Source organism: Anser anser (genome assembly GCF_964211835.1).
Source record: "Anser anser genome assembly, chromosome: 5".
NCBI classification, from domain to species: Eukaryota; Metazoa; Chordata; class Aves; order Anseriformes; family Anatidae; genus Anser; species Anser anser.
Window position 1 is genome coordinate 60,694,478 of NC_139725.1, and position 27,273 is coordinate 60,721,750.

The following is a 27,273-nucleotide window of genomic DNA, read 5'->3' on the forward strand; positions in this document are numbered from 1 at the left end:
TGCTACAGCCTCTCTCTCAATGTGGGTATTCGCTTAGATCTTTCTTTTTTGCACAGATGCCTTTTTTTTCCATAAAACCTATAGGATACCTTTCTGAATCACTATTTTGAATCCTCTTGTTTGTCTGATTTGCTTGAAATTCCTTTAAAACAAAAAGTTTTCTGGGGTGAATGTAAGCCAAAAAGCATAGGTGTGGTAAAAAATGTATAAGGTAATGTATAAGGTAATTTTGTAATGATGTATAAGGTAATTTTGTTTCCTTATCCATAACCATATTTTCAGTAATACTTTATCAATGAGTTTATTTATTGTGAAATTCCAATTCAAAATACTAGGAAAAGAAAGTAAGTTGACTAACCATAACATCTCCTATGCCCAGAGATGGTTAGGGACTTTGGGCTCTGTGGTGGTCCAAACAACTGACATGTCACAGAGCTCCTGGCTGTGCTCTGTAACCATCCCTCTCAGAGATACCAGCATGAGGTCATGTTATATTTTTTATTATCTGTATTTTAATTCAAGCATTTGAGATTACAGCAAATAACACTGCTGTTATATAAAGCATAATAATGGCTCGGTCATTTACTTGCTGCCCTCAGCCACCAGACACCAGTCGGATATAAAAAGGTTCATAGATATTTCCTACGTAGTGAAACCTCATGACACAATGTAGGATAAAGATTACTGATATTCAAGGCCTCTTTATACGTACATGCCATTGCCCTCAACTGGACAAAAGATGTGAAGTGGCATTCCTATATTGCTAAGGCTTCTACTATGAACAGGACTGATTTTAATAAGTGAGGGTCCTGTGCATGATTTCTGAGTGCAATACATTTTGTTTCATTCTGGATAAGAAGACTTTTAGAATACAAAGCATCTAAAAAACCTGATGAATTGTCAGAATTGATCAGAAGGAAACATCATTTTATTACTTAATATATTGCATTTACTCAATGCTTTGAACAAACAGATGATGCCCTCAAGGACGCTATTGTGCCGAGCAAGTACAGAATAAAAAAAAAATAGTTGCCTTCTCCCAAGAGATCTCATGCTCATGCCTAATTCTGTTAAACATATGGGAAGTTTTGCATCTGTGCCCAAAAGCAAGTTTATGACCATCAGTTCCTTGCTACCTACATCTACCTCTTCCAAACACAGCCACTCTGTGTAGCTCATAGGAGGTAGCACTTTAAGCTGCCATTTTCCACACGTGCATTTTTTGGTGAAATGAAAACTTCCACTAGTGTCACTGGAATTTCTAAGTGAAACTAAGCAAGTAAAGTCAACAGCAGTTGGCTGCCTAAATAAAACTGAAAGTGTCCTTTTGAAAATCCTAGGAATTTTAGGTGCAGCAGAAATACACTGAGACTCCTTCTTCCATTATTACTAAATACAATACATTATAATTCATTTAAGACTCTGTATTTATCATTTCTAGACATGAGTAATTTTCTAGCACTACACAGCATCACTCAAGCACCACAATCAACAGTGTAGTCAACTTTGACTAATTGTCCTAATCATATCTGGTACTTAGGACTAAAGCCCACCCCCTCCCCAGACACAGACAAGATTAGAAATACTTTAAGCATATCATGTTTTCTTCCCAGCTTTCAACAGTGACATTTCTTAATTTATATGAGATCATTATTTATTGATTATAATAGTGCCTAAAAATCCCAAATAGCAATTTTTGAAAAGGAAACACAGATAAACAGAGATGTAAAAGCCTGTAAATAAAAGGCCCAGAGAAACAATCAAGTTACAGCAGTTTAAAGTACTACAGGTCAACAGAACTGTGGTTACTGAGCATGAGCGTACTCTTAATCTATTGCAGATAAGACATAAAATGCATTAAGTCAAACCTCTTTTACTGAGATTTATGTGGATGTGTCCTACCTTGATTTTGTTGCAGGTTAAAAGCATGGCCCCAGTGAAGAAGTACTGAGTAGTTGTGGCGTTAAGCCAGTCCCTAGGGCACCTGAGCCCCGTGTCACTCCCTGCATCATCCGGAGAGGTGTGTAATCACCCCTGTGCACCTTGGCTATATGGGGTACTGCGAAGCACAAGGTCAAAAACGTGCTTCCTACTACCCTCTGCAAAAAGGGCAGATTAATACTTAATTAACATGTATCGACTTGTCTTGTGGTGCTTATAAAATGTGTTTTGCATTATGTTTTTGTAACAGTTGGCTAGCAAACCTTGACCTGCAAAGGTTAGGATGAATACCTGCACAGCTGGAGCCTTCAGTGGCCAATCACAGTCCTTCTCTCATCATTTCCCGTTTTTATAAATGTAAATATTGGAGGTCTTGTTTAAACCTTCAGAACCTAAACATGTCATCACTATTAATAACATATGTTATAAGACACCACATGCTGGCAAAATAACCTGCAGTAAATGACACCAAAAATATTGAAAAGCTTAGCATAAAATTGAAACTCGTTAATGGTACGCTGTGCAGTTTGGCATACAACTAGAGGCAAGAATTCCACACAATGGGACTGTGTGAGTGCTAACAGCAGGCTCCCACAAGATAAAATAAACTTGTTTTATGGACATGAGGAATTGATTTTTAATGAGATTCTGCTCGGCCGTAACATCATCCTGGGAGGGTGAGCTGGTTTTCCCCTTGCCTCTGGTGCAAAATTATAGTTTGCAGAAGAAAGGCGCATTTAAATTAGGCCTATGGATTTGCACCTTCATCATATTAAGTGAAAAGTAGGTGTTATCCCAGGTCTGAGCATAAAACAGCTGTTAAAATGCCTGCAAAGAAGATCTCCTCTTCCCCATATTACCTATCCCTACGTTCTGGGGTCGGGAGGTCAGCCCGCAAGCAGAACACACACTCCTCAAGTTCTTTAGGAGATAAATGATCTTGCAAGCTTATTTCCTAAGGACAGAAGATTAGTAAAATACGGATAAATCTCTCTCTTAGGAGAAGCTGAGTAAAGGCATTTGGGTTTGTCTTTTCATGTTCAGGTCTCAACCGCCTGTTAAGAAAAAGTTAAAATCTAAAGAGGTTATCAAACCTGCAGTTTGACGTCAAATCACAGACCCATCAAGAAAGAGCTGTCCCTTTGCTGCCTATTCACATGTGATTCTCTATTTCATTCATTCCATCAATTGGAATTCCACAATACCAAACCTCGTTTTTGAAGGCCCCCCCCCCAAAACTGATATCAAACAAATGGAAAGTGCCTTGTAGCCAGGCAGCATTGTGAGAAAAACAGAACACAAAAGCAAGAACAAATATCAAGCTTCCTTAGCTCTAAGCTCAAAACATTTTCTTTAAAAAGAAATCACAGTTTTGCTTCCCAAATCAACGTCACTTGGCCCTGAACGAGCTGAGCTGCACAGTGTTGTTGCTTTTCTTTCCTCTCTGCTGTTATGGTTTGCACTGTTTGTGTGCAATCATTGGCTTTTAATTGCCTTCTATTGCCTATTTCATTTGTCAATAAATAGAAAGTGCAGACCTATCACCAAAGACCTTACATCTGTTTCTCATACATCTTAGCCACCCATGGTGCCTTAAGCTTAAGCTATCCCCTACTGCTAACCAGGCTACCAGTTTATTAGGGTTTTTTTCCCTGCCCTTTTAAAAAGATGAAAGTCCCTAAAAGCTTTTTTTGTGCAAGTGATGGTTGAAGTTAATGAAGTAAGCATCTGTTAGGTGAGAGAAGGTCACCCTGGGGTTGGGCACCTCCCAGTGGTGGAACTGGCATTAACCCAGCGATTAGTATGTGATGACAACACCTTAAAGATAATTAGTTGACAATGAGTTGAGAGCCTGTTAACCCCTTTAACACCTTATAGTTTATGATTATAATGAAACACTTTGGGACAAAACAAAATAGATCTAGTTTTTCTCATTGACTTACCATTTCTTGTTGTTTCACTTATCATGCTTGTGACCTTCTTCCAAAGAAACAGCTGCTAGCAGCCCAGAGCATGTTTCTTATCTTCAACCATCAGAGCTAAAATGTAGCTTTTCTGTCCATTTTCCTCCACAGGCAACAAGGTTAAAGACACTTTGACCAGGAGTAGAAGCCATTGCTGGAGTAGACACAGGAGAACACATATGAGTAAGTTAACTATTACAGCATTTCCCACATTAATGGCATTTCTCATGTGACTGAAGACTGAAAACTCAAGCTGATTTTTTTTCTTGCCCTACAATTTTGATGGAGGCCATTGGGTTTGAGTCATCTGAGCGTTACAACTGGGCTCACTGAGGCTTCCCCAAGAAACAAGAGGTATTTGGCAGAAGGAGAGAGAAGCTTTTATAAACTTTGTGTATAGGCAGGCAGGATCAGGCTGCATCTCCATTTGAGTAAAGCAAACAGGAAACAGCATTGATTGTGGGTGTGGGGAGAGGAGAATGAAGCAAATGGAGAACAACTGGCAGTCTGCTGTGATTTATGTAGGCTGGCGTTTCCCATCTTCATTCATTCACTCAACGTGTTTAATCACGATGTAAGAGCTCAAATTAATTATGACCGGCAGCAGCTCCAGAAATTGGGCAATAGCAAAGTAAAATAAATCTGTGCACAGCATTCAAGAAAAGCCTGTCTTGAGATTAAAACTAAAATTCCATTTAATTTACAAAGATACACTTCTCACTTTCCTCTTCTTTTGCAATTTCTAGGTCAATGTGATACAGGCAGTCTTGGTGAGAAAATTTTATGAGAACATGTACTTGTGCCATTTTTTCACACAGAGCCAGAGCAAGGATTGCTCTCACTTTCATTAAGCTTAGCATAGGACTTCAACTGATTTCAGCAGCAACAGGCTTTAAGTTTGGTGTGTACCCAAAGACATGGCTAGCTAAGCTGATCTGTCAACTTTCTGAAACATGCCCATCATTAACAGTTACCAGGGTATTAGGATGTACAGTAGTTACACACAATCCTCATTTCTCCTGTGCCTCCCATTTCAGCCCCTTAAAATGCTTTAAAAACACCAGTAAATTAAGTTCCATTGTGGCAAAACTTCCCTGGAGAGACTTTTATTCCCAGCTGACAGGCAAGGCAAATGCTTCCAAAGGATCCCCGTAGCAGTTACAGCCCAGACCTCCTGGCTCCTAGCCTTGTGCTTTACTGCTAATTAAATACATCTAGCTTAATGCAGAAAATGTAGAGTTTTGTTATGCTTTTTACATTTAAAGGCAATATATGGATTCAGCACTATATCAAATGTCCATAAATTCAAAAATAAAATATTTCCAACAACTTATAAGTCACTTATTAACTAACCTGTACTACTGGATAGTTCTGAGATTACAGAAAAATTGCTGTTATTTATCTTAATGTAATTTTAGGAATAGAAAAACTGTCATTCTCCAGAAGTTGAGATTCTGTTATCCAAAACTGATTCACTTATCTGCTGTTACGACCATCAGTTCTTTTAGCGGTGAAAAGAGCTCACAGTAACTTCATCGTAAACACAGTGAATATAACTTGCTGTTGTGGGTAGATGGGTCATAAAACCAGAATTCCTAGATCACATCATTGATTGTTTGAATCTTGATTATTAATTGTAGTTCAGGATTAATTAAGTCATCTCCTCCATAATACAGCAGAAAAATATTTTTAAAATACCTTACAGAATCAGATTCTCTTGTCAGAGAAGTATTGCTCACATATTGGTCTTTACATTTATTTGTCCCCCTTCCTGTAACTCTTTAATGCATGATTAGTCATGATGTTAAGTACAGAATTATTTGTCTGGCTATGAATTTCGAAAATATGGCTTATACATGGATGGATATAGAAGGCCAACATTATGGGTTGAATCACCATCTAGTATGAAATGGCTTGGCTCCACTGGCTTCATCAGAGCTATGTAAATTTATGCCAGCTGAGGATCTGTCCTCATTTCTACAAAATCTTTTCTATCCAGCTACTTCCTTTGTCCATTTTTAAACTACTTTAGAACATCACTCTGGGCAACCCATCTAAAATACCCATTTGATAATGGGATTCTGCATCAAGATGAACAACTCGGTTTGAATTTGGCACTTACCTGCATTCCTTGTTATCTCATCAAAATGATGAAATCTCATGCTGATTTCAGCCTAAATGAATCCAGAAAACAGGCAACTTGGACAGGTATGCTGGAAACCAGACCTATGCAAAAGTCATAAGAATAGCTGGACGTGGAACAAGTGGAATTATCCAGGATATCAAGGCATGGTGTTCTTTCTTCATACGACTCACAACTTGTTCCAAAGACGCTTACAGAACCACTGCCACCACCTTGCTCAGTTGTGGGCTGCTGCCTCCTCAGTAAGGGTCAATCCAGCACAATTTCCAGATGGATTTGTGTTATCCCAGCAAAATGGGAACAGCTGGTTTGGTGGTTTTGAGCATAAAATATTTCCTTAAGAATTTTCAAGCCATATTGTAAGGTGTCCGGGCATTTTCAGCTCTCAGCAAGGAAAAGAATTATCAATATACATGGATTTGAGTACCAGGTATTTCCCCTCATCATTTAATCTCACAAATAGGACAAACCAAAGCACATAGGCTATATAGCTTCGGTATTCTGAGGGAGCAACGGTATGTTACCCATGTCTCACAACCAGGAAGGATTATTAGGAGCTGGACGTTTTGACAGACATTATTATTACTTAGTTTCACAACCTGGATGTTCTACAGAGGTGCGACCACAGCCAAAATGCAAAGCCATGCAATGGCTCGTCTCGTCAGCAGGTAGGGCCGTCTGATACAGCATTCTTACTAACCAGCACAGCTCTCCTGGACAGGAGAGAAGCAGCAATGGGTATTCTGTTGTCCAGTCATGAAATCAGCTTGACCAACTGCTTAGCAAAATGATCATTGATTAAACAAATGTCTTCAGCTGAAGAGGTTACCAGCATAAAGTCATTTGAAAAAAGAAGATCTCTGATGAGCGGCACTGCATATGGAGAAACTTTCCATTGGTATAGAACTAAATAAATACTCCTCTCTCAATGTCAGCAAAATGCCTCCGCCAGCACAGCCAAGAAAAAGAAGGAAAACAGCGTGGGAGCCAGCACACAACCTTGTTTGGGGCTGCTTGAGACAGGAATGGAGTCTGATATGTTGCCATTTTCCATACACTGGCCATCACGGAAAAATAAAGTGACAGAAATAAACTTCGGAGACTTCAGAAAGATGAACAAAATTTTCCAGACCCCCTCATGATTTTATGCTGTTAAAAGCTCCTGCTAGACCAACCAGCAAATCTGCTCCCAAGCTATTTTCCTGAAGTTGACAGAGATCCCATCAATAGAACATGGCCAGACCTAAATCCACTGAAACTCAGGAAAACATTGAGAACATTCAGGAAGACTATGGGAGGATCTTTCCAGTAACAGAGGCTAGGAACATGCTTGGAGAATTGTGATAGTTCGCTTTGTCACCTTTATGTTTAGAGAAGATTATACAAATCACAAGCCTGTGTCATTGACTTTTGCTTTCAGATAATCCTAAATATTCAAGCAAGCTTCCTTCTAGACAGGTAATTGCATGCCTCTGCAGGTGACTTGTCCATATGTTTATTTATTAGCTGCCTATGTTTGTCATGTCCAGTACCGCATAGCTATCTGTGACCTGTTTTTCAGGCCAGAAATGCCATGCAAATCCACCACATCTTATTAGTGCTGCTGCTAGTCTGCCCATGAATGCCAGCTTTGAGATATTTCCATGCTTATCTGAAGGCTGATCTGAAGGCTGTTCCAGTACCCGCAGGTCACAGGCATTCTCAGTAGCAAGTAACACCAAACCTGTAATACTCTCTAAACCAAGCTGTCTAATGTATTCCAAATTACAAAGGTAAGTGACATAAGACCCATAATAAAGAGGCATCAAACCTCAACGATCTTCTTCTCATATGAAAGTCTCCGTTGGTAAACAGTCTACTACTATCCAGGTCAAACTTATTATAGTTTGAATTTCAGGGCAAGAAGGAACTTATGCAACATGTTGCTCCATGGGGGACCCTGGTCATTTGACAGACCTGTCCAAGGGCTACCCAGCATGGGAGGCTGGAAGTTGTAAGAAGAATCTCTTACCAGCTCTCTTAGGGAGGGACAGACACTGACTTTGTTTTCTAGAGGAGAAGACAAGAGGATTTATCCCAGAATTAGAAGGCTCTGAGTGAAGAGCATGTGAGATGGATGAAGAAACTTAAAAAAGCAAATATGCAAGACAGACTTATTTTTTCAAGACTTGTGTATTTCCTTCAGAAGCTGAAGTAGCTCAATACTGTTACTAATTAATAAAATTAGAAAACTTCATTCATCAGGTATCTGTGTTTCAGCTACTACATGCTTTCGAAGAGATGGCCTCTAAGAATAAGGACTGTAAAAGCCTGGAGCTCTGCAGAGGATATTCATACCAGCTGGAGTGTCTCTGAGGCTCTGTGGAGTTCTCAAGTAAGATTGCAAATGGTAACAGAGAAAAGTCATCTTAGGAGCATGCCAGATAGAGGAGAACGGAGGCCATGTTAGACACAATCCATACCAAGGGAAAATTAAGGATGGGCAGGCCTTGTGTGGTGAGACCCACACGCAGGAGCCAGTTCTGTGTCCAGCTGGAGGAACTCTGCTGGGGCCATGTGACACGCAATGCTCAGTTTTTGTTAACATCTGTGTGGTCTAATTTTCTATTACTGTCAGCAAATTATTTCTAGGAGTGCCAGGTTATTTTGTCCATAAACATTGTCCCCATCACGCATTTCCAATTTTAACCCTATTTGTCTCCGGTTGATTTACATTTGGCCAGAAGCAAATTACCTATTGGAAGCATTTATTGAAAATTAATTAGGTGGCTAAAATACCTCCAGCAGATTCTGTTAACCGTGTCTGTTCCTTGTGGCTCTCCAGAATTCAGTATTTTCCAGTTAAAACACCTAGCAATTAAAAAAAATCCATAAAGTAAATGATATAATTAGTTCCAGAATGGAACTTAGTCTCTTTGAAATCAGATGCTTTCTTGTAAGGCTACAGTACCATACAATAGCAAGAGGTTTATAGTGCCAGGGGATTTTTGATAGACGAAGGAGTAAGGACTTACAATAGCTAGGTCACTGCACGAAGCAAGATGAAGGTGTCCTTACTAGCTTAAAGTTGGTCAGGCATACAGGACAACTGTGCAGATACCAAAGTCGGGAACAGGAAAGAAGACAAGATGTATGAAGGGATATTTAGTGGAAAAATAGAGGATTGCGTCTGAAGCAATTGCAGCACCCAAGAACAGGGAAAATACACACTGCATCTCTCTAAAGAAAGGCCAGGATGTTAACATGATTTACTGCAAATAGTTCCACAACATTAAAATGAGTTTTTATTTTCTGTGTGTGCTGCTTCAAAGAACAACTCTGTGGGCTCATAAAAATGCAGAGAACAAATAGGGGCCTCTAAGACCAATTTATATGCCATGCCCACTGTGCACTGAGACACATATAATCTGTAAAATGTCAGCTTCAAAGTTCCACAGAGATTGGTGTTAACCCTGACCCCCGACCTTGCCGACTCTAGCTGGGCCCTCATGCTCTCTTAACCAGCTGTTTTAGATAAATGTGCTCCATTTTTAAAGAGATTGTCTCAGAGTTTTACGTGAATAGTAGTAATATTATTAACTCTCGCTGAAAAAACCACCTTAACCGAGAGTCTTTACAGATGGGCCAATCAAAGTCTTACCCCATGCAGAGAGTGGTGGGTTAATAAATATGTCATTGGACTGAAAATATTTAAACAACACTGGGAGAAAAGAGCAAGGCATACGACAAAAGGAAAGCATATTAGTACTGTTTCCTGTCAAAATACACAGAGGAAGCACTTTACTTTGACCATTTTCCTCATAAAGAGACACGGTAGGCCAAAACAAACAAAGCTAAGGAATCTGGTTTATCCCACTGTTGGATACTGAGGACTATCAACTTAAATGAAGTAAGGCCGAGAGACCCAAACCAGGTTCTGCTCGACAAGACTGTTAATTGAACATATCAGCAAAGGCGAGACACACCGACTGTGGCCCTGTCGATCAATTCCTCCATTCTATAAGGCCTTGTGCGTGTTTTTCATATTTTACTTTATGTATCTCGCCAAAATTAGGTGGGGGATTAGCCACTCATGGTCTGTCGGAAGTCCAAAAGTATGATGTAGCCTGCTGGTTTGGCAAACCATGGACAAAGTCTAAATCATCCTTTTGAAAGGAAAATGTTGAAGTTCAAGGGCAGACAGTATATTTTAGACAACAAAGCAGCAGCTGGTGTCCACTCATAATAAATAAAAATAAGTTGGGGTCAGCAATACAAGTCAACTGGCTCCCCGTTCACTGGAGGTGAGCCAAAGACAACTCGAGTGAAAGGGAAGGCTCAGAATGATTTCATGAGGTTTTGACTCAAACCCACTGCGAATGGGGTGAGAATATATCCGCCGATTTCCATGGGATGTGGGTCTGGCTCTTCGGCGCTGCATTTCGGAAACCACCTACCCTTCATTTTTTGCTACTGATATGTTCAAAAACTTTCTGAGTAGATAAAAGAATAAAACGTAGCTCCTTAAAAGCCACAACAAACACAATGATACCGGATGTAGGTTACAAAGATGTAAGTGAGATTTAGAAATGCTGCTGTTCCTTAATAAATAAAAAAGCCTTTCATTTTAAACCACTGTTTAAAATATTACAGCCAAATTGTTTTCACACTGTTTACTTCCAGGGACAGTGCAACCCCATCTTCTCGCTGAGTTTCCAAACCTTGTTCCAGCCTTTCTGGGTTAGCAGATAACCATAATGCTAAGAAAGCAAATACACGACTGTCAGAACATGCCAAGTTACAGCTGAAAGCTCAACTTTTGCTCTTCCCGTCAGTACCTCATGACTCAGAAAAAGAAGATCTCCATAGTGCGATCAGTCACTTGGCTGTTACTGCAATACGAAGAGGAACTTTATTCACTTACAAGCACAGTACCCAGTCTGTAAAAATGACTCAGGTCTAAGTGTCAAAATGCCATTGACGGGAAAGATAAGTTTGAAGAAGGATAACTCGTGATCATCCAAGCTTTAGCATATCTAAACATTTGCTTTCTGAGCTGTACTTCCCTTGAAGGTTGAAATTGTCCAAATTCTTTGACAATGCCAATAAATTAGGTTTGAAAGTTACTTCCCACATTATTGGATTCATGTTTTCTAAACAGAATATAACCTCCCACTAGAAAATGCAAAACACACACAAGAGAAGTTGGCAGAGACACAATAAATGAAAAGGCACAGAAACAAACAGAGGCTGCAATAAATATAATAAATACAAACAAAAACATATGAACAAAAATATACAAATAAATACAAACAATAAATACAACAATTAAAAAACATAAATAAAACAGAGGAAGCGCTGGGAAGTCTGATGAAAGGACATACACAAATCTTTGCAGAGGACTGATCTGTGGCTGCTTTGCTTTTGTCAGTCATCTTTAATACATAAGTTGGCTCCCTAGAAAATCTGTTTGTTTTTGAAATGTAATCTCCTTAAACAGCACAGGAGAGAAAAGGCGTTTAAATTACAGACAAAACAAGTTTGTGAAGGTAAACATTTTGTTTTTCAAATCCCCAAAATAGGTTAATAGTTTTGAGTTCTGTGAACTTTCGGAGGTTTGCCCTTCCCCACTTGAAATATTTACTTCCTGTTCCCACTTGTGTCAACAGAAATGCTGTTGACTAACAAGGAAGCAAAAAAGGACATGAACACATGAAGCAACCTAAATAAGAAACATGTTTCTCAACACTTGTTTATGGTAAAAATCCAATTATGGTTCCTCAGGATTTCTGAACAGTATGACAAAGCCCTTGGGAAGTAGTAGATTGTCTTGATTTCAATTACAGCTCTTTCTAGGAATAAGAAGCTGTTCATCCTCAAAGTTGATCCCATTTTTTTAACCAAATATTGTTTCTACTAGAACCATGAGCCTATCTTTGTCTGGCTCTCATTAGGATGCTATGAACTCTACGTGGAAACCCAATAGGAAGCACAATGTGGGGCAGCAGCAAAACCCTTTTTCTTTGTAAAACCCCCTTGGATCTACAAGCCTAACCTCACACTTCTTTCTGCACCATCTGTCCTTTGCACACCCAACCCAGAGCTTGGTCCTTCTCTCCTTCTTCCCCTTTGGCACAGCGTGCTTATTGAGAGCACTCCCATGTTACTGGTTCCCTTTTAAAACAGTCTGTAGGGAAAAAAGCATCTCTTGCTTACCCTTAATCTGGTCACTGCCTCTCTTGTAAAAAAAATAAAATAAAAATAACGTGTATCTTACAAATAAAGACACACAGACCTATAATTAAGGTACTGACCTCATGTTTGGCAAAGTCAGGCTTACATTCTTGCTCTACCAAAGGCCTCCTGCGAGGCCTTGGGCAAATCATGAAGGGCTTAATCACAAAGCATCTTGTGGTACCTCACTCACAGATACAGATCCTCAGTATGCCAGCCACAGTGCTACTTGAGCCTGTATATCCAGATTACCACACTCAAAGCCATGCATGCGTACAACTGCTCCACCACTGTGCACATGCATGACAAGAAATGTTTACCAGATCTCACACAGTACTAAACATCAATAAGAGAGATGGTGGAAAGGTGTTGCTTTTATATCCAGTATTGGGAACACAGGGACATTCCCCACGATGTGCTGAACTTCACATTTTTTCCTGCCCAATTTGAGCTTCTCACCTTCCTAAAGATTTTCCTAATTACTGCAGTATCAGATATTCTGAGGTTGGTCTTGTTCAGACTCTCATTTATACAAAATAATTAAATGCTTACTGGGGCAACTGCTGTTCCCTAAGCGACTGTGCTAACCACCAAGCCTGAATAATTCACTCTCTGACCCTTCATGCATGTGAGCATTTAGAAAAATTACTCCATGACATTATAGAGCTGCAGTTTTCATCAGTTTTCAATTTACAAGCCCCCTAAAATTTTTACAGAAGAGGTATGGATCTTTGAATAGAGAATTTAAACCAACTGACAATAGGCTTGCTTCTGTTAGTTGTTTTTCATGGACCTCTTGGAAGCATTCTACAGACTCCCAGAGGTACAGAGACCACAGGTTGAAAAACACTGTTGCAAAAAGAAAAAAGCACAGGTTTAATAACATAGGCTCATTCTCCCGAGGCCTTAAGACTGCTGCCTTCATAATGCATGTTCTGCAAGCCTTGGCTCGGAGAAGATGGAATATGAGACACGATCTAGACGTTCACCTGCCAAGTGAGGAAAATCCTTTCCCTTCCCAATGAGACAGAAGTACTGGCACAGGAGGTCACTAAAACCAAGTGTTTGCTGTTGTGGTGATGTGGGTTCGAAAAAGACAGATGTGTGTGAAACAAGATCCTCTGTTCCTTAAGATCCCAGCGTACTATAGGAAATTCATACGGGAACTCTGGCAGTTTTGAATTGCAGAAGATGTGGTTTGCTCCCCTGCCCCCTCCCTGCAAACAAAAAGGAAGACAAAGAGACGTGTCCCTACCTGATATTGATGGGGAGCACATTTCAACTAATCTGGCGGAATTTCTGAGCTGCAGCTTATGGTAACAATGTCACAACTGCAATACCTGATTGTTGGAATCACCCTAAAATACTCACGTCTAGTAGGTGCTTGCCTAAACATGTCGAAAAAATTGCATTACCGGAATCAACAAATTTACAGACATTCTCACATCTTATTTCTCTAAGGAGCTGGAGTGAATTTTCCAGTTAGAGGTCTGTTTTGTAATCACTTATGCTCCATTTAGCCACTGGAGGGAATGAAGCAATTCCAGGCCTGGTTCCTCTGAAATTTTTTTGGAGGTCTGCAATAAGATAAATCACACACGGTGCGCCTCTCTCTCTGTGGACTAAAAAGAAATGTGCAATATTAACACCGCATAAAGGACTACACTGTAGGCATTTCCACTCGAACGAATGAAACCCACTCCTCATGTTTAACTAGGGCTGGTTTACATTTTCTGGTGGAATAGCAATAATGAAACGTCCTCAAGAAAGAAAACATTGATTTCTGTAATCAACTTTGCACACACTTATTTATTTCCCTATTGGGAACCTGGGATATTTATCTTCGGTCAATATTCACATCTGTATGCACGTGAGTCGCCAAAATAGGGGCTGCAGGCCAAGTACCGCAGGGCCCTGTAGGCTGTGATGCATAGCTGAACTATGTTTTCTGTGATGGACTGTGGCAGCTTGGCAACTGGGACAGAAAAATCTAGCTACTACTTATCTGGAGCTGGAACAAACTCCTGTAATCCGTGCTTGTGTATGAAGAGGATTGGGATGAAAATGCTGGAAGTCAAATAGCTGAGGAGCACAAATTGAGTTTATTCAAAAAGAAAGCTTCATGGAAGCAAGAAGTGAGTTTTTTTACTTCCAGATTATTCAACATGTAAATAGGAACCATTACAGGAAGAGATTTCCAGGGGAAGAAAGCAGAATAAAACTGTTTTCCCATTCCAGTACGAGTAACGCTCACTTGTGTGAGTTGTGGAGCCAGGAGCTGGACTCGATGATCCTTGTGGGTCCCTTCCAACTCAGCATATTCCATCATCCTACGATTCTAAGAAGGGAACCGATGCAGCTCACGAGCCCAGTGACTGTGGTATAGTCTAAACAAAACCCTGCTTCAAATCAATTACTTCAGTACTTTGCCCTGGGCAAAAAATATAGGCATTTTAATCAGCTCCAGTGTACTGCTGCAGCACATAGACTACAGAAGAGTAATTAGGGCCATAATTAAATTTTCAGTAAAATGCTGAAGTGGGAATATGGGAAATAATGTAGGTATTGCTGGACGTAGCATTGCTGTTTTTCCACCGCATTGGTTATGGTAGGTGTTTGCCAGCTGGCACTAAGCAGAAAAGGGGTCAGTTGTCGGATGATTACCAACCGTGACACTGTTGGTTGGGTTTCCTGACGTGCAATTCCAAAACAGCTAGCCCAGCAGTCATCACAGTTACACTGACCATGGAAGGGGAAATCCATGTGCTCAGAGTCTGTCATTTCTTTCCACCTGAAGTAACATTTCTTCCCAAAATAGTATTTTGAGAATAAGTTCCTCCTTAGCTGCTTCCCTTTGAGTAGTGCAGGGTTAGGAGAATGAAAGCAGTATGCTGGTGGCCAGATGTATTCAACATGTAGTGAAAACAATCAGGTCTTTGGGGGTGAGAGCTCATCCTGCTCTTCTGGGTTTATTTCAACACTGGTGAAAATAAGGACAGAGAGTCACAGTGATAGTGAACAATAAATAACTGCAGGGACTTAGAATATTCCTGGACATGTAAGAAGCAAATCCTGAAACTCTGTAGAGGTCCAGAAATGTGACATCCAAACCAGAATCAGAGTGTCTTTGTTGCCAGCTGTGGCTCTGGAAAACCATTAGTGGCAACAGAATTCAAGACTAACAGCACATTGCAAAAGGAACAGGAACCAAGGCTCTGTTTCTCAGTGCCAAAGTGCGAGAACCTCATACAAAGCACGTCAGAAAACCAAGAACATTCCAGCACTTTGAAACCAGGTCTCAAATCTGAATTTCAGCAATAACCTGTGGGGTTTTGTTTGTTTGTTTGTTGATTTTTTTGGTTTTTGTTTTGTTTGTTTGTTTGTTTGTTTCAGTAGCCAAAGCCTAAGCACTGTTATCAAAAAGGATTTTTAGGCCATAAGGAATCATTGTGATAACCAAATGTGATCTCCAGCATAATGCAACCCTGACATTCCCGTACCCAGAACAATGACTTGCAGTTGTCATTGTTGTGCCGTCACAGTGTCTGTACCTCCTTACCTCCTCCTGGCCACCCACTTCTGCCTCTGTAGGAGGTGTTTGTGCAGCCTTGCAGCAGGTGCTGGCTGAAGAAAAAAATAAAATAAAAAGATAAGCCAAGCAGCCTTATTAACACAAACCTAACATCCCAACCCAATTATTCACACATTTCTGAGTGTGATCAGTTCACCACCCAGCTATGTGAACGCCTGTGCCAAGCACACTCAGAGAAAAGCACCAGGCAGCCCGCAGTGAGCGTGGAGGGAGCGAGGCGCTGCGTTTCGCAGTGGCCAGCTTAAAGGGTCACCCAACTGCCTGTGTGTGGGCATGCACACGTGTTCATCAGTCTTTGCTGTTCATTCCCTCTCCCTCCATAGCTCTTAAAATTGTCTGGTAACTTCAACCAAATGTGACAGCAGGGCTGAGGACTCAAACACACTGAGTTCCTACCTCTTACGTAGACGTTGGAAGAGGGGAGAGATCCAAGCCAGAAAGTCCTCAGAGGAAAAAAGCCACAGTGTGAGCTCACCTCTTATCAGCCACCGGAGAATACACATGTGCAACCACTTCAGAGACACTGATGTTATTAGACACCAGAGAATCCACGCTGAAGAGGCACAGGAAGCCTGACTTCACAAGTTCCACTGCTCACCGAGCAACTTGTGAGATTTACTAGGTTTTACTCAACTGATTTGGGGTCTCTGAAGAATCTGCAGTGCTGACTGTACAAGAACAACTCACTCTGGCTCTGGCAAGTAATTAAAGGGAAAAGAACCAGAACAGCCATTAAAAGAGTCGAGGCAACTTTTTGATCCAGGACTCTTTAAAAAAAAAAAAAATTTAAACTAAAAATCAGCACGTAGGAGGAGAAACACTTCCCAATCTGCCACACACACTCTGTCCCCATCTCAAGTTTGGTCCTAGGGGGCTTGCAAAAGTGTTAATACCCTTTGCAGTGTCAGCCTGAGTTTCACCATCATGTGAACTTCCAAGTTCATAGGAAAGCGTAGCATGACTTAGGGCCTGAGAAATGCTTTGGAAGGAGTTTTTCACCCTGAACAGAACTAGTGGCTAGAGTTTAATACCCTTCACAACCTTTCCACGTATCAGCTGGAGCAAAGGAAGTCCTGTCTCAGGAGGGCTGGAGCTCAGACCAAACTTTCACCTGCCCCATTCTGTAAACCATGAGCTTGGCTCAAGAAAACAGGGAAAGACTTTCTCCAAAAGATGGGTGAACAGTTGGTTTTTATTGGTGCTACTACTACAAGCCACAGCTTCATTTAGTCTAAATTTCCTTAGACTTGTTCACTTCGTCCTGCAGAGGTCGGTCTTGCCTGCAACACTTCACAAACCCCTCTTGCTCTGTATACGGTAGGTGTATTCCGCTTGCCTAAAACTCTTCTGGGATTAGAAGGTTTCTTTCCCAAAATTAACTTTATCTATACAACAGAGATGCACTGTTTTTATAATAATTTATGTTAAAAAAATAGTGATCATGACGCTCCTAAATTATTTATCCTAAGAAAAGAGCAAATGATAAATCTTATTTCCCCCAAAACTCTGGTAATTGAGAATAAACCGGTCACATCCAGTGAGTTTTGATATAAATATGCTAAATCAAGTCTTTTTATTGCCCTTTTAAGCCCAACGTTTGCACTTGCACTAACCAAGGTTTTCTGGCCACAAGATGGGCAACAGAGCAAACTGCTAACGCCATCAGTTCTGCTGCTCCTGTAAATGAACACACATTCTCCCCGTTTGGATGCAGCCTTGCTCCTGAAGCTGTACCAGAACACAACCTTGGAGACTACAGCAGGCGTGAAATCCCTCTCTAACTCTGCAGTACTCAAATGTATGAATGCAGACATCTTTTCCTGACATTGCAACCCTTGGGTGTACTGCAAAAAATCGACTGCCATCTTCCAGGAGAAACAAAATCACCCTAGTTCCAAAGCAACGAAGCACTGCAGCTTCGCTTATTTACCCTAAACACGATTTGACTTATCAAGTGCTAAAAGCTCCTTGCCTCTGAGCTGTGAGGGGGGTTTCTTATCTGCTCTAAGCCACTGAAACATGAGCTGAGTGGCAGCTCTTTGCTAAGCTGGTTTCGACAGCAATTTCACTAACATTTTCCAAACCAGTTCAACTTTCCCACCGTCTCAGGACCGATCCCCAACTAGAAGTATTTAGCGTGGCAGCTGCTTCCTGAGACACTTGGCCTTCCGAATGCATTCCTCTGGGGCTGGGAGGAGGTTTCGAAGGAAGCCGGAGGTAGTTCACTTCTCAGCATTTTGTGGTCAGCCTCTTTTCCTCGCTGCAGCCCGGTCAGTATGGATAGCCAGATAAGAAGGAAAGACAAAACCCTGTCAGCTTAAGTAACCTGGAGAGAAGCAGGGGCTCAGAACAGAGACAGATTTTCAGCTCACACTTGTGTGAGGGTCAATTAAGCCAGGTCTCTCGTTAAGACCAAGAGCAAACACAGCTAAAACAGTGGCAATAAGACCCAATTGCTGGCAGAGAGAAAAACAACTGTGTTTTTTAGTAGGAAGATTAAGAATTCATGAGTAGGAACAAAGGCAAAAGTTCACCTGAGGAAACAAGGAGTTTGTCTGGAAGGCGACAGGGTCCTTTATTTAGACTTTATCCTGCCTTGTACATTCCTGACTGTTGCTTCATATTGTCATGTGCTGGTTGGGATGAGCAGCTAATAGCAGCTGGCCCGCTTTAACTGACAGCTCGAAATTACCTTCAAAGCAAGCAGCATAAACTTGTGCTACTGTAGATGTGGAAGAGCTGACTCCTACCTATGCCTTCTATTAACAGGCAGGATTTCCTTACAACCTCTCAATACTTTCCAGGTGAAATCACCGAATCCCTCCTGGGGTTTACATACAGGATGGATCACAGAAAAGTGGATTTTTGTCCATAGTGATTACGTCTCATTATTCTTGTCTGGCAAATGTATACTCTCGCCTTTATTTGTCACCTTTCTTGCTCTTACACTTGTAAATGCTCCCCATGAGTTGAAAATATTTCTGAAGTGACTAGTCAGATATATAAAACAGATGCACGATTGCATCTTGGGATGAATTAATTCTGTCTGTGTGTGAGCAAAAGAATAAATGTGTAGGCAGATCAGGGAATAGATTGGACTAAGCACAGCAGCTGATTTTTAAATCTCTAGATCTTGATCATTGTTTCTTTGTGTCTGTTCCCCCCCCTTCTGATTCAGAGGGGGAATCAAACCAGGAGGTTTTAAGAAATAGTCCCATGTCAAGTATCACACATTAATTTAAATCAAACTATCTTAATGCCAAAATGTATCCAACACTCTTAATTTCTGGTTTTCTGTCATCTGAAGTATGACTTAAAAGCAGCCAAGCCAGCAAGAATCTCCCTCTAAACTAATCAGGCAAGGAGCCAATTCTGTAGGCCTTCTCTCAGATCAGTTCTTGTAATGTTTACTACCAGCAAACAGTACAAATACTCCCTGGGATTTGTAGGCGTAAATTAGGCTACCACATACACTGTGGCAGATATTCACATGTGCGGGTTCCCTCAGTGTATTTTGAACAACTGTTCTTTGTCTGAGAGCTTGACAACCTGGCCCTATATCTCAAGTGTCAGGGCTACAGTGAGTTTTATGGCTGGGCTCAGATCTTCTGAATTACATATATCATCCTGTACTCAGAGAGACTGTGGACATTGCTCTTTTGAGAGAGTAAGCAATACTCGTGTAATTAAATCCTCACCTCTGAAAATCTGCATTACATTTCCACATCTTCCATAGTCAGTATTTCATGATAGAAATATTAACATTGCAACCAACAAAGCTGTAATAATGGCATAAGGTACGGCTAGGGAATATCCTGCAGAACCATACGACCAGCCAGGAACCTGGAAGAAGCATTTGAATCACTGAACCTAAGCTGGGGTACCATAAACAAGCCTATTACCATAATTTCCTCAAATGTAAAGCTACGTGCCCATGACAACAGCCTCTTAACACTTTCATTAACTATGGACCGTGGCTTGCTTTCACATCATCTGCTTTGTTACCTTCAGCAGGACAAGTGTTAAAACAAATGGTGGTCTGTGTGTCTGTATTGGTTGAGCTCTCAGGAAAAACTGAGTCATTACCTGATGCCGTCTTACACAGCCGTGGGCATGGGAAGCCCAGATCCATCAAACACAGTTCGTTATTGCATCTATGTCAACAGAAATCATGCACTGAACTATTTTGAAGTGACTGCTCTTGGTGATCCAGTTTTCTACCCATAAAATCCCTGTTCATTAACTGTGATCTGTTTCAAGGGAATATTGTGGGGATGTATATATGTTTTGACGTATTTTATGTGTGTATTTTTGCCCTTATAACACTGACGAGGCCAGGACACATCTAGAAAAGTAATGGTCATAGAATGGCTTGGGTTGGAAGGGACATTAAAAATGATCTAATTCCAACCCCCCTGCCATGGTCACACTGAACAGGAAAGATTTGGTCCTCTTTGTTTACACTGTTTCTTCTGCACTCTCTTTCAGAAAGGATATGTGAAGTGTCCAAATCCAGCTTATTTTCTTATCAGCTTATTATATATTTGTGTGTAAATATCCAGACTCATGCAATTTAAAATAATGCATTAATGCCCTTGTAAAAATTCAGCCCTTTTACTTTTCTAAGAAGCCTGCTAACAGAAACAGCTACAGGGTCAATCTCAGGTATAATAGATTTTTCTTTTAGCCTTCAACAATAAAATAGTTGGTGGTCTCTAGTGCTACTGCCTTTAAAACATTCCTGGGTTTTATTAGGATAACCCATAAGTCTGGAAAGTCCCACCCTAAGAGCAGCAGCAGCTTTTGTTCAACAAACACAAGTTTCTTCTTGTACATTGTTGGACTCAAGGGTATCTGAACTATGAATGGGTGGCTAAGGGCATAATAGGCAACAGGTTTCAGACTTTTATGAGGGGAGGGAAAAAGGCAGCCCTGCATTTGGTGCTAAAGTATAACACCACCTGAAACATGAAAGGATTTCACCCAGCTCCTGTTATACACGGTCAGATCCCCTCGACTGGTACAATACAGTGAAGCTCCACTCAGTGCTGATTTGCACTCCCAGCTCTGGCCACATATCTAAACACCACACGTTGTCCTTGAGAAATCAGAGAACGTGCAGATCTCTTCAGCAAACTTTTCTAGGAAACCACATGCAAATGAACGTGGTTTCTGAAGTGCATGAAACATACCTGCGCAGAGCTACAAGACGATCTGAGATACACAGTCATTTCTCCCACTGCAAATAACCATGTTGTTCCTTTTCTTTCTAAAATGCCTGGAAAATAATGCCATGGCTCACCATCTTTATAAAATTACGTTTTTTCTTGGTTTATTATTGCTGCCTGACCTCATGAGCTAACTTTTCAGAGGAGCACATGTGAATTTATTTACATACGTGCCAATTATATTAATAGAAGCTGCAATGACTCATCACTGCACATTGCTAAAAATCCTCCCTCATCTCATCTTCACAGTAAGGCTTCTGTTCTATGTGAATTTACCTTGCTAGAAGTTCAGGCATCCTCAGGGAAGAGAAGTTCCCTTTTTCCTTCCATCACAGTGAACAGGCCTGCAGCACCGTGACTTTGTTGCAAGGGCCACTGCAAAGTGCAGTCCTATTTGGGATTCAAATCCCAGCTACCTTCCCGGCAGGGAACTGCTGCTCGCTCTGCCACCTCTCAGCCCCTGGTCAGTGAAGCTCTGAGATCACACACATATACAAGCAATAAGAACAAATCATAAAAATTTAAAACTCTTTCACAATACCATAATATTTGTATCAGATGAGGCACATCTCATGAGGCTGGAGCTGAGTGGACTATTAAACACTTGTTAGAGATAATATTTGTTTATTAATATCTTTTCTCTATTCCCTCCCTAGTCTTTCATATAGCTCCCATATCTTTATTTTCTTCCATATTTCTGCCTTTCTTTTTCTCAATTCCACTTGATTTTTCTCATTTTTCTTATTCTGATGGTTTCAACTTTACAAAATACAAATCCAGCCACACCTTGCAGTGTTAGCCATACACACAAATAAAGCAAAATGCTCAACAATACATAAAGCACCTGCAGGTAAGTGTCAGCATAACTCAAAATACTTACGGTGGGTTTTTCAAAACTGCTCTGTGTTGGCCCAATACAGCTCCTAAAGGGAGCTTTTGAAAATCCCACTGCAGTATTTTAAACTCCGGGAACTAAAGTTCAGAAACAATTCCTAAGGAATACTGTGTTCCCTTGAAAAACCTAACTGATGGTGGTTTATAGGCCAGAGTCCAGATAGGGGGTTCTTCCTTGTGAGGACTACGAACGTGTTCACAATTTAGACTGTCAGTCTGTCCGAGTGAAAGGCAGAGCTGGAACAGTTGAGGTGTTCTGCATAAAACTGTCATGGTACACATATTTTAGATGTGCACCCACGTGGGCAGCTATTTCGCAGAATTTCAGTGCCTGCTTTTCAGTTACATATCTGCAGGTAACCTCAGAGGGTAACAGCAGTATTTCCTAAGTGAGTTTTGGCAAGGATTACTTGATTAGGGCTAATAAATGTTAAATGTATGGTACATCGATAATCAGATTTGTTGATGGTGCTGCTGAACAGATCATTTCAGACAATTTTACTTGCTAGTAGAAAGGAATAAAAAAAAAAAAAAAAAAGCGGTCCTTGCCCTGAAGAACTGGCATTCAGGGCAGACCAAAATATCCATCATTTCCCCTTCTGCAGTGCTGCATGGGGACAGATGAGGGTGCAAATTTTTAGCATAAAACCAGAGGAAAGAGATGTAATTCAGGCCCATTGTGGAGCACAGCCATGGAGCTCAGAAGAGTGGAAGCAACTTTCCCCAAGAGCTCACAGGTCACATCACAGAGCTGAGCTGAACTGAGCTGAACCCAAGCCTTTCAGGTCCCCAGCCGGTGCTTTAACCATCCCTCCACTTAGGCAGCTTTACCCAGGTAGTCTCAGAGGTCCAAACTCTGCCCTGGGGTATGTATTGGCCTCATTAACTTACTGTAAATAAGAGCTGTGAGCAGAAGTTGGCCCACAGCAAGCAAGATTTATGGACTGAAAATGCCACATACTTTGCTTTTTATTCAGTGAGAAAAAAAAAAAAAAAAAGAAAAAAAAAAGCCTGAAACAAGCCGAGCAAAGTAAATGAATCAAGACTGCATATCTTTCATTCTACAAACATGAAAATATATACATGTGAACATAAAAAACACAGGTGCCTAAATACTGCAGTCGCCTCCTAAATCTGCTATAAAGCACCAATGGCTATGTTATACTTTTCTCCAGACAGATACGTAAATTACTTTTTTCTTTTTTTTTTCCTCTTTTTTTTTTTTTAAGGGGGGGAAAATCATCTTAAATAATCTTTTTTTTTTTTTTTTTCCCATCTTTTCCCCTGAAGCCCTGTGGCCCTTTCACTTAAATTAAGTCTATATAGGTGCCATTTTCTTTGAACATAAACTGCACAACAATTTATTCTCAACAGGAAAAGGCAAAGCTTTGGTTATGCTGCATTCCTAATATTTTTTGCAGTTTATGGAAAGCTCCCATAAACAGAGTACAACACAGTAAGCCTCCTCTGCTAATATGCTGTCTAGACTGCTTAAAATATGAGTTCTCCTTGTCCACCGTGTACCATAGCTTAAACTTTTGACCTTGTTTCTTTTCCCTTTGACCACTTCATAAGCTTTGACCTTTTTCAAGTATTTAACATCCAAATGGCATGTCACCCAAGCTGCTGGGGATGTAAGACCAAGCACTCTTTAAAACTCTCCTTTATTGTCAAGTTGAGAAAAATGACTACAGTCTAACATATTAAAAAAAAAAAAAAAGTTAAAAAATGTCTTCCGCCTTCATACAGCCTCCAACATACTGCACCCTCCTAGGCTGGGCGGCATTGATGCATTATAGAAGTGATAGCAGACAATTCTGCAACACCATCACAGACGTGCTAGAAGGGGCAGAGGGTTCCTCGTGGAACCATACAAACACTGGGGCATTGCTAATGCATGCCTTTGATTTCTGTTTATGGCCCCCAAGTCGAGTGATCTGTCTTGTTGGCACCAACCTAACTATTTTTAAATGATGTAGCAGCTGGCTCAACACATACTTTGAAGATTTATGTTCGTGTCGCGAAGCCCTCTTACTGAAAAGGAAACCGTGGAGTAGTTTCTATAGCTTATTCCACATGCAGATATGGTCTACATACTTCATCCTGGGCCATCATAGCATACATTTTAACAACTAAAAGGAAGAAGCAGTGAGATATATAAGGGAAGGCAAATACAGAATAACAAACACAGCAGTGAAACCATTGAGGGTTTACAAACCTTGAAGTTCCTGAAGTACAAGGCATTACTCTAGAGTGCACATGCTACAGTCAAACTCTTGTTGTGAATAAAGTGAAAGAAATCATCCCTTCTTATAAAAACAAATACAGTGAGAGTTAATTCCCACACTTGCAGAAGTACATGGATAGACACATACCCATGTGAACTGGGGTGTGCTCACATTTCAGTAACAGAGCAGAACAGCAACACCCGAGACCACTGTGCTGATTACCATCATCAGGCAGCAGTTTATGGAGGATACCTAGTGACACTCATGCCTGATGCTGAAACACAGACCATTTTATCTAAGCTTTTCACATGCTAACGCTAACAATTAGTAAAGACACTCTTCTGCATGGAGTCACTGAATATGATATTCAGCCTACAACGCCTTTCTATTACAAATAGTCTGAGTGAAGTCCTGTGGTTAACTGTCGTTCCAGCAGTGCTGACCAGCCTCGTCTTAGCAGAGGTCTAGAAATCCGAGGGTCCATAAGGGAATATGTTTCAGTGCTGAGTAGAAAAATACACGTAATTCCTGGCACTATTTTCCTAGCTAACTCCGTGTGGACACTTGTCCAAAGCAGAGATCTGCAAAAGTGCAACAGCCACGGGAGGCTGCCACGTACAATCGGGACATTTTGGCCCGTTATGACAGAACAGGCCTTTACCCAACAAGCCTGAGATGTGAGCCCCATCATAAGACACCGAGGCAAAGCGTACGCAAAGCAACAAGCTCTCTGTCTGGTTTACCACGAGGACACTGCAGTCCTTCGGAGCCCAGCATTGCCCTACCTCCTACCTGACCCTCCTAAGGGATCCTCCGCACCCCCATGCCCCAGTCCCTACCAGCGTTGCGCACCCCACAGGCCCAGCTCGCTCCTCTCAGCTTTGCCTCCCCTCAGCGCAGGTGAGCTCTCCTCATGGCAGCCCTGGCACAAAGCACGAAGCATCCCCAGCCCCAGGGGCAGGCAGGATGGCGGTGACGGGTTGTGACTTTGCACATTGTGTAATACCCACGCCACAGCTGCGCGACTGCCGTTAGAAGAACTGGCTACACCTGCATGCGCAGAGGAGAAGGGCCCCTACCTGTGGCTAGGGACAGATCGCCAAGGGTTTCCTCATGGGGGAGTCTCCTCCTTGCCCCCAAAGCCTGTCCTCCCCCAAACCCCAAAGCTGACAAGCTGTAGAAGGCCTTTTTCTCCCTTAACCTCTGGATGTCCCAGCACATGAGGATATTCAGAAATCCCTTCTGCACTGAGTCCCCCTGGGAAGGTAGCACTTTAACTGCATCCCATTTTGCTCCTTCAGCTTCTCTCTAGCTGTTTCCTATGCTGTCTGGTTTACCAGCCTAAAATAAATCACCTTCAAAAGAGAGATTTCATAGAAGTGTCCAAAATCAACTGATGTTCAAGCACTTGGATTATGGAAAAATTTTAACGGTATAAAAATGTAAACCACAGGGAACGTATACTAGGCGATTTTCCTCCCACTCTCTGTCTTATTTTAAGGTTGATACCAGACCCATCTAGACTTCCTGGGGACTTTCTCACCAAAGCCATCCCCAGAACTGCTCAGGCACCCGTGCTGCTGATCACAGACCAGAATCGCTGGCTGGTGCGTACCAGAGAGCCTGAAGCGTGACCACATCCAGCTGTAGCCTACTTGCAGGCTCTTCCCCCACTCCGAGAGCATTCCTGTTTTCTCACAGGAGGTTTCTGTCAGCAGTCCTAATACCGAGAGGTTCCTACACACCTGAGCCGAGCCGTCAGCCTGCCAGTCAGCTGTAGCTTTCTTTCCTTCTTTAATGCCTAACTAATATTTCTCTAATATCTAATATCTCGCTACTTAATGGCTAAGTTTTAGCTTCCAGTATTTGACAATACAAACAAAAATTCAATTTCTGCTCTTCCCTGGCCCCACAGTCTGCAGCAGGCTTTTCCTGTGGTGGAAAGGGAAATCCAGCTCCTCCCAAGAGAGGAACTTTTTTTTTTTTTTTTTTTTTGGTACTTTCTTTTAGAGCTCAGGAGGTTCCACATCATCTGAGAAGCCAAACAAGCTGGAGCTCCTCATTGTAGCACCAGCACATCAGGTAGCTTTCCTCCTCTGTGCCTACAAGGGCATTTAGCTCCTTGTTGGTAGCCTGGGGACCAGAAGCACACCTAGACCGTCACGCTTTCTCAGGTCTGGCCTCTGATGGGGCTGGAACACATTCCTCCCAGGCCTCATTTCTTCTGGTTTATATAAAATGAAAGTCTTCTGGTTATATAGAATTAGAGCTGAAAAATCAGGCAATGGCAGTTTGTTGGAAGGGATGGTAAGGTGACTGACAGAAAATGAACTTCATCCAAACCGGAAAAGCCAGAGAGTAATTCCATAAAACCCACACTAAACATATACACACATACATACTCACACCCACATTTATCATCCATATGTTTGTCTCTCAGCTTCATTCAGGCTCAAGCCAAAGTCCTTGTAATCTTTACGAGGCACTGTAGCTGCCATCCCTGCGCCTCACTACCTTTAATGTTTTTTAGGAAATACAAGCCCAAAGCCTTTGAGAACAATAGGAATCTTTCCATCAGCCCTGTTGGGTTTCAGATCAGGACCTGAAGGCCTGCTCTATGCCAAGATCTGTGTGTTGTCCTCTCTCTTTTCACTCTGATTTTCATGTCTGCCACAATTCCCTGTCTTCCTTATAACATCTGGCTGAGTTTTTTATGCGTCTATATCTGAGGGCTGAATTAGACACATGACTTTTAAATTGCTTAAAATATTGTGACATCTTTCAACCTACTCCTAAATCCTACAGATGGGTCAAATTATCTGCTAAGATCTGCTCAGTGGGTCTCACCCTAGTGTTTTCTTGTCTCGAAATGTGCAAAACAATTATGTGAAAAAGAGTTCCTCCTACCTCAGCTGAAATTTATGGCGCTGAGCTGAGGAGATAAGTTCAGCTAAACATTTTGTCGGCATGTTGCAAACCAAATGTGAATAAGGAATTGATATTCTCTGCGTGTCTTCCTGGCATTCTTGTATGCATTTATACTCATGCATCTCGAGAACTAACATTGTAA

At 41.4% G+C, this 27,273-nt stretch overlaps 1 protein-coding gene across 1 annotated transcript in view; it reads right to left on the bottom strand.

Moving 5' to 3' along the window:
- LOC310900747 (uncharacterized protein) overlaps window positions 1–27,273 on the bottom strand; it is a 51,109-nt gene that overhangs the window by 9,266 nt on the left and 14,570 nt on the right. Inside the window, exons 3-5 of the mRNA XM_083839174.1 lie at window positions 16,488–16,547; window positions 15,821–15,885; window positions 3,885–15,241 (exon numbers count right to left, since the gene is read on the bottom strand). Coding sequence (XP_083695300.1) covers window positions 15,190–15,241; window positions 15,821–15,885; window positions 16,488–16,547 — 177 coding nt within the window. The 3' untranslated portion in view covers window positions 3,885–15,189. The remainder of the gene's footprint in view (window positions 1–3,884; window positions 15,242–15,820; window positions 15,886–16,487; window positions 16,548–27,273) is intronic.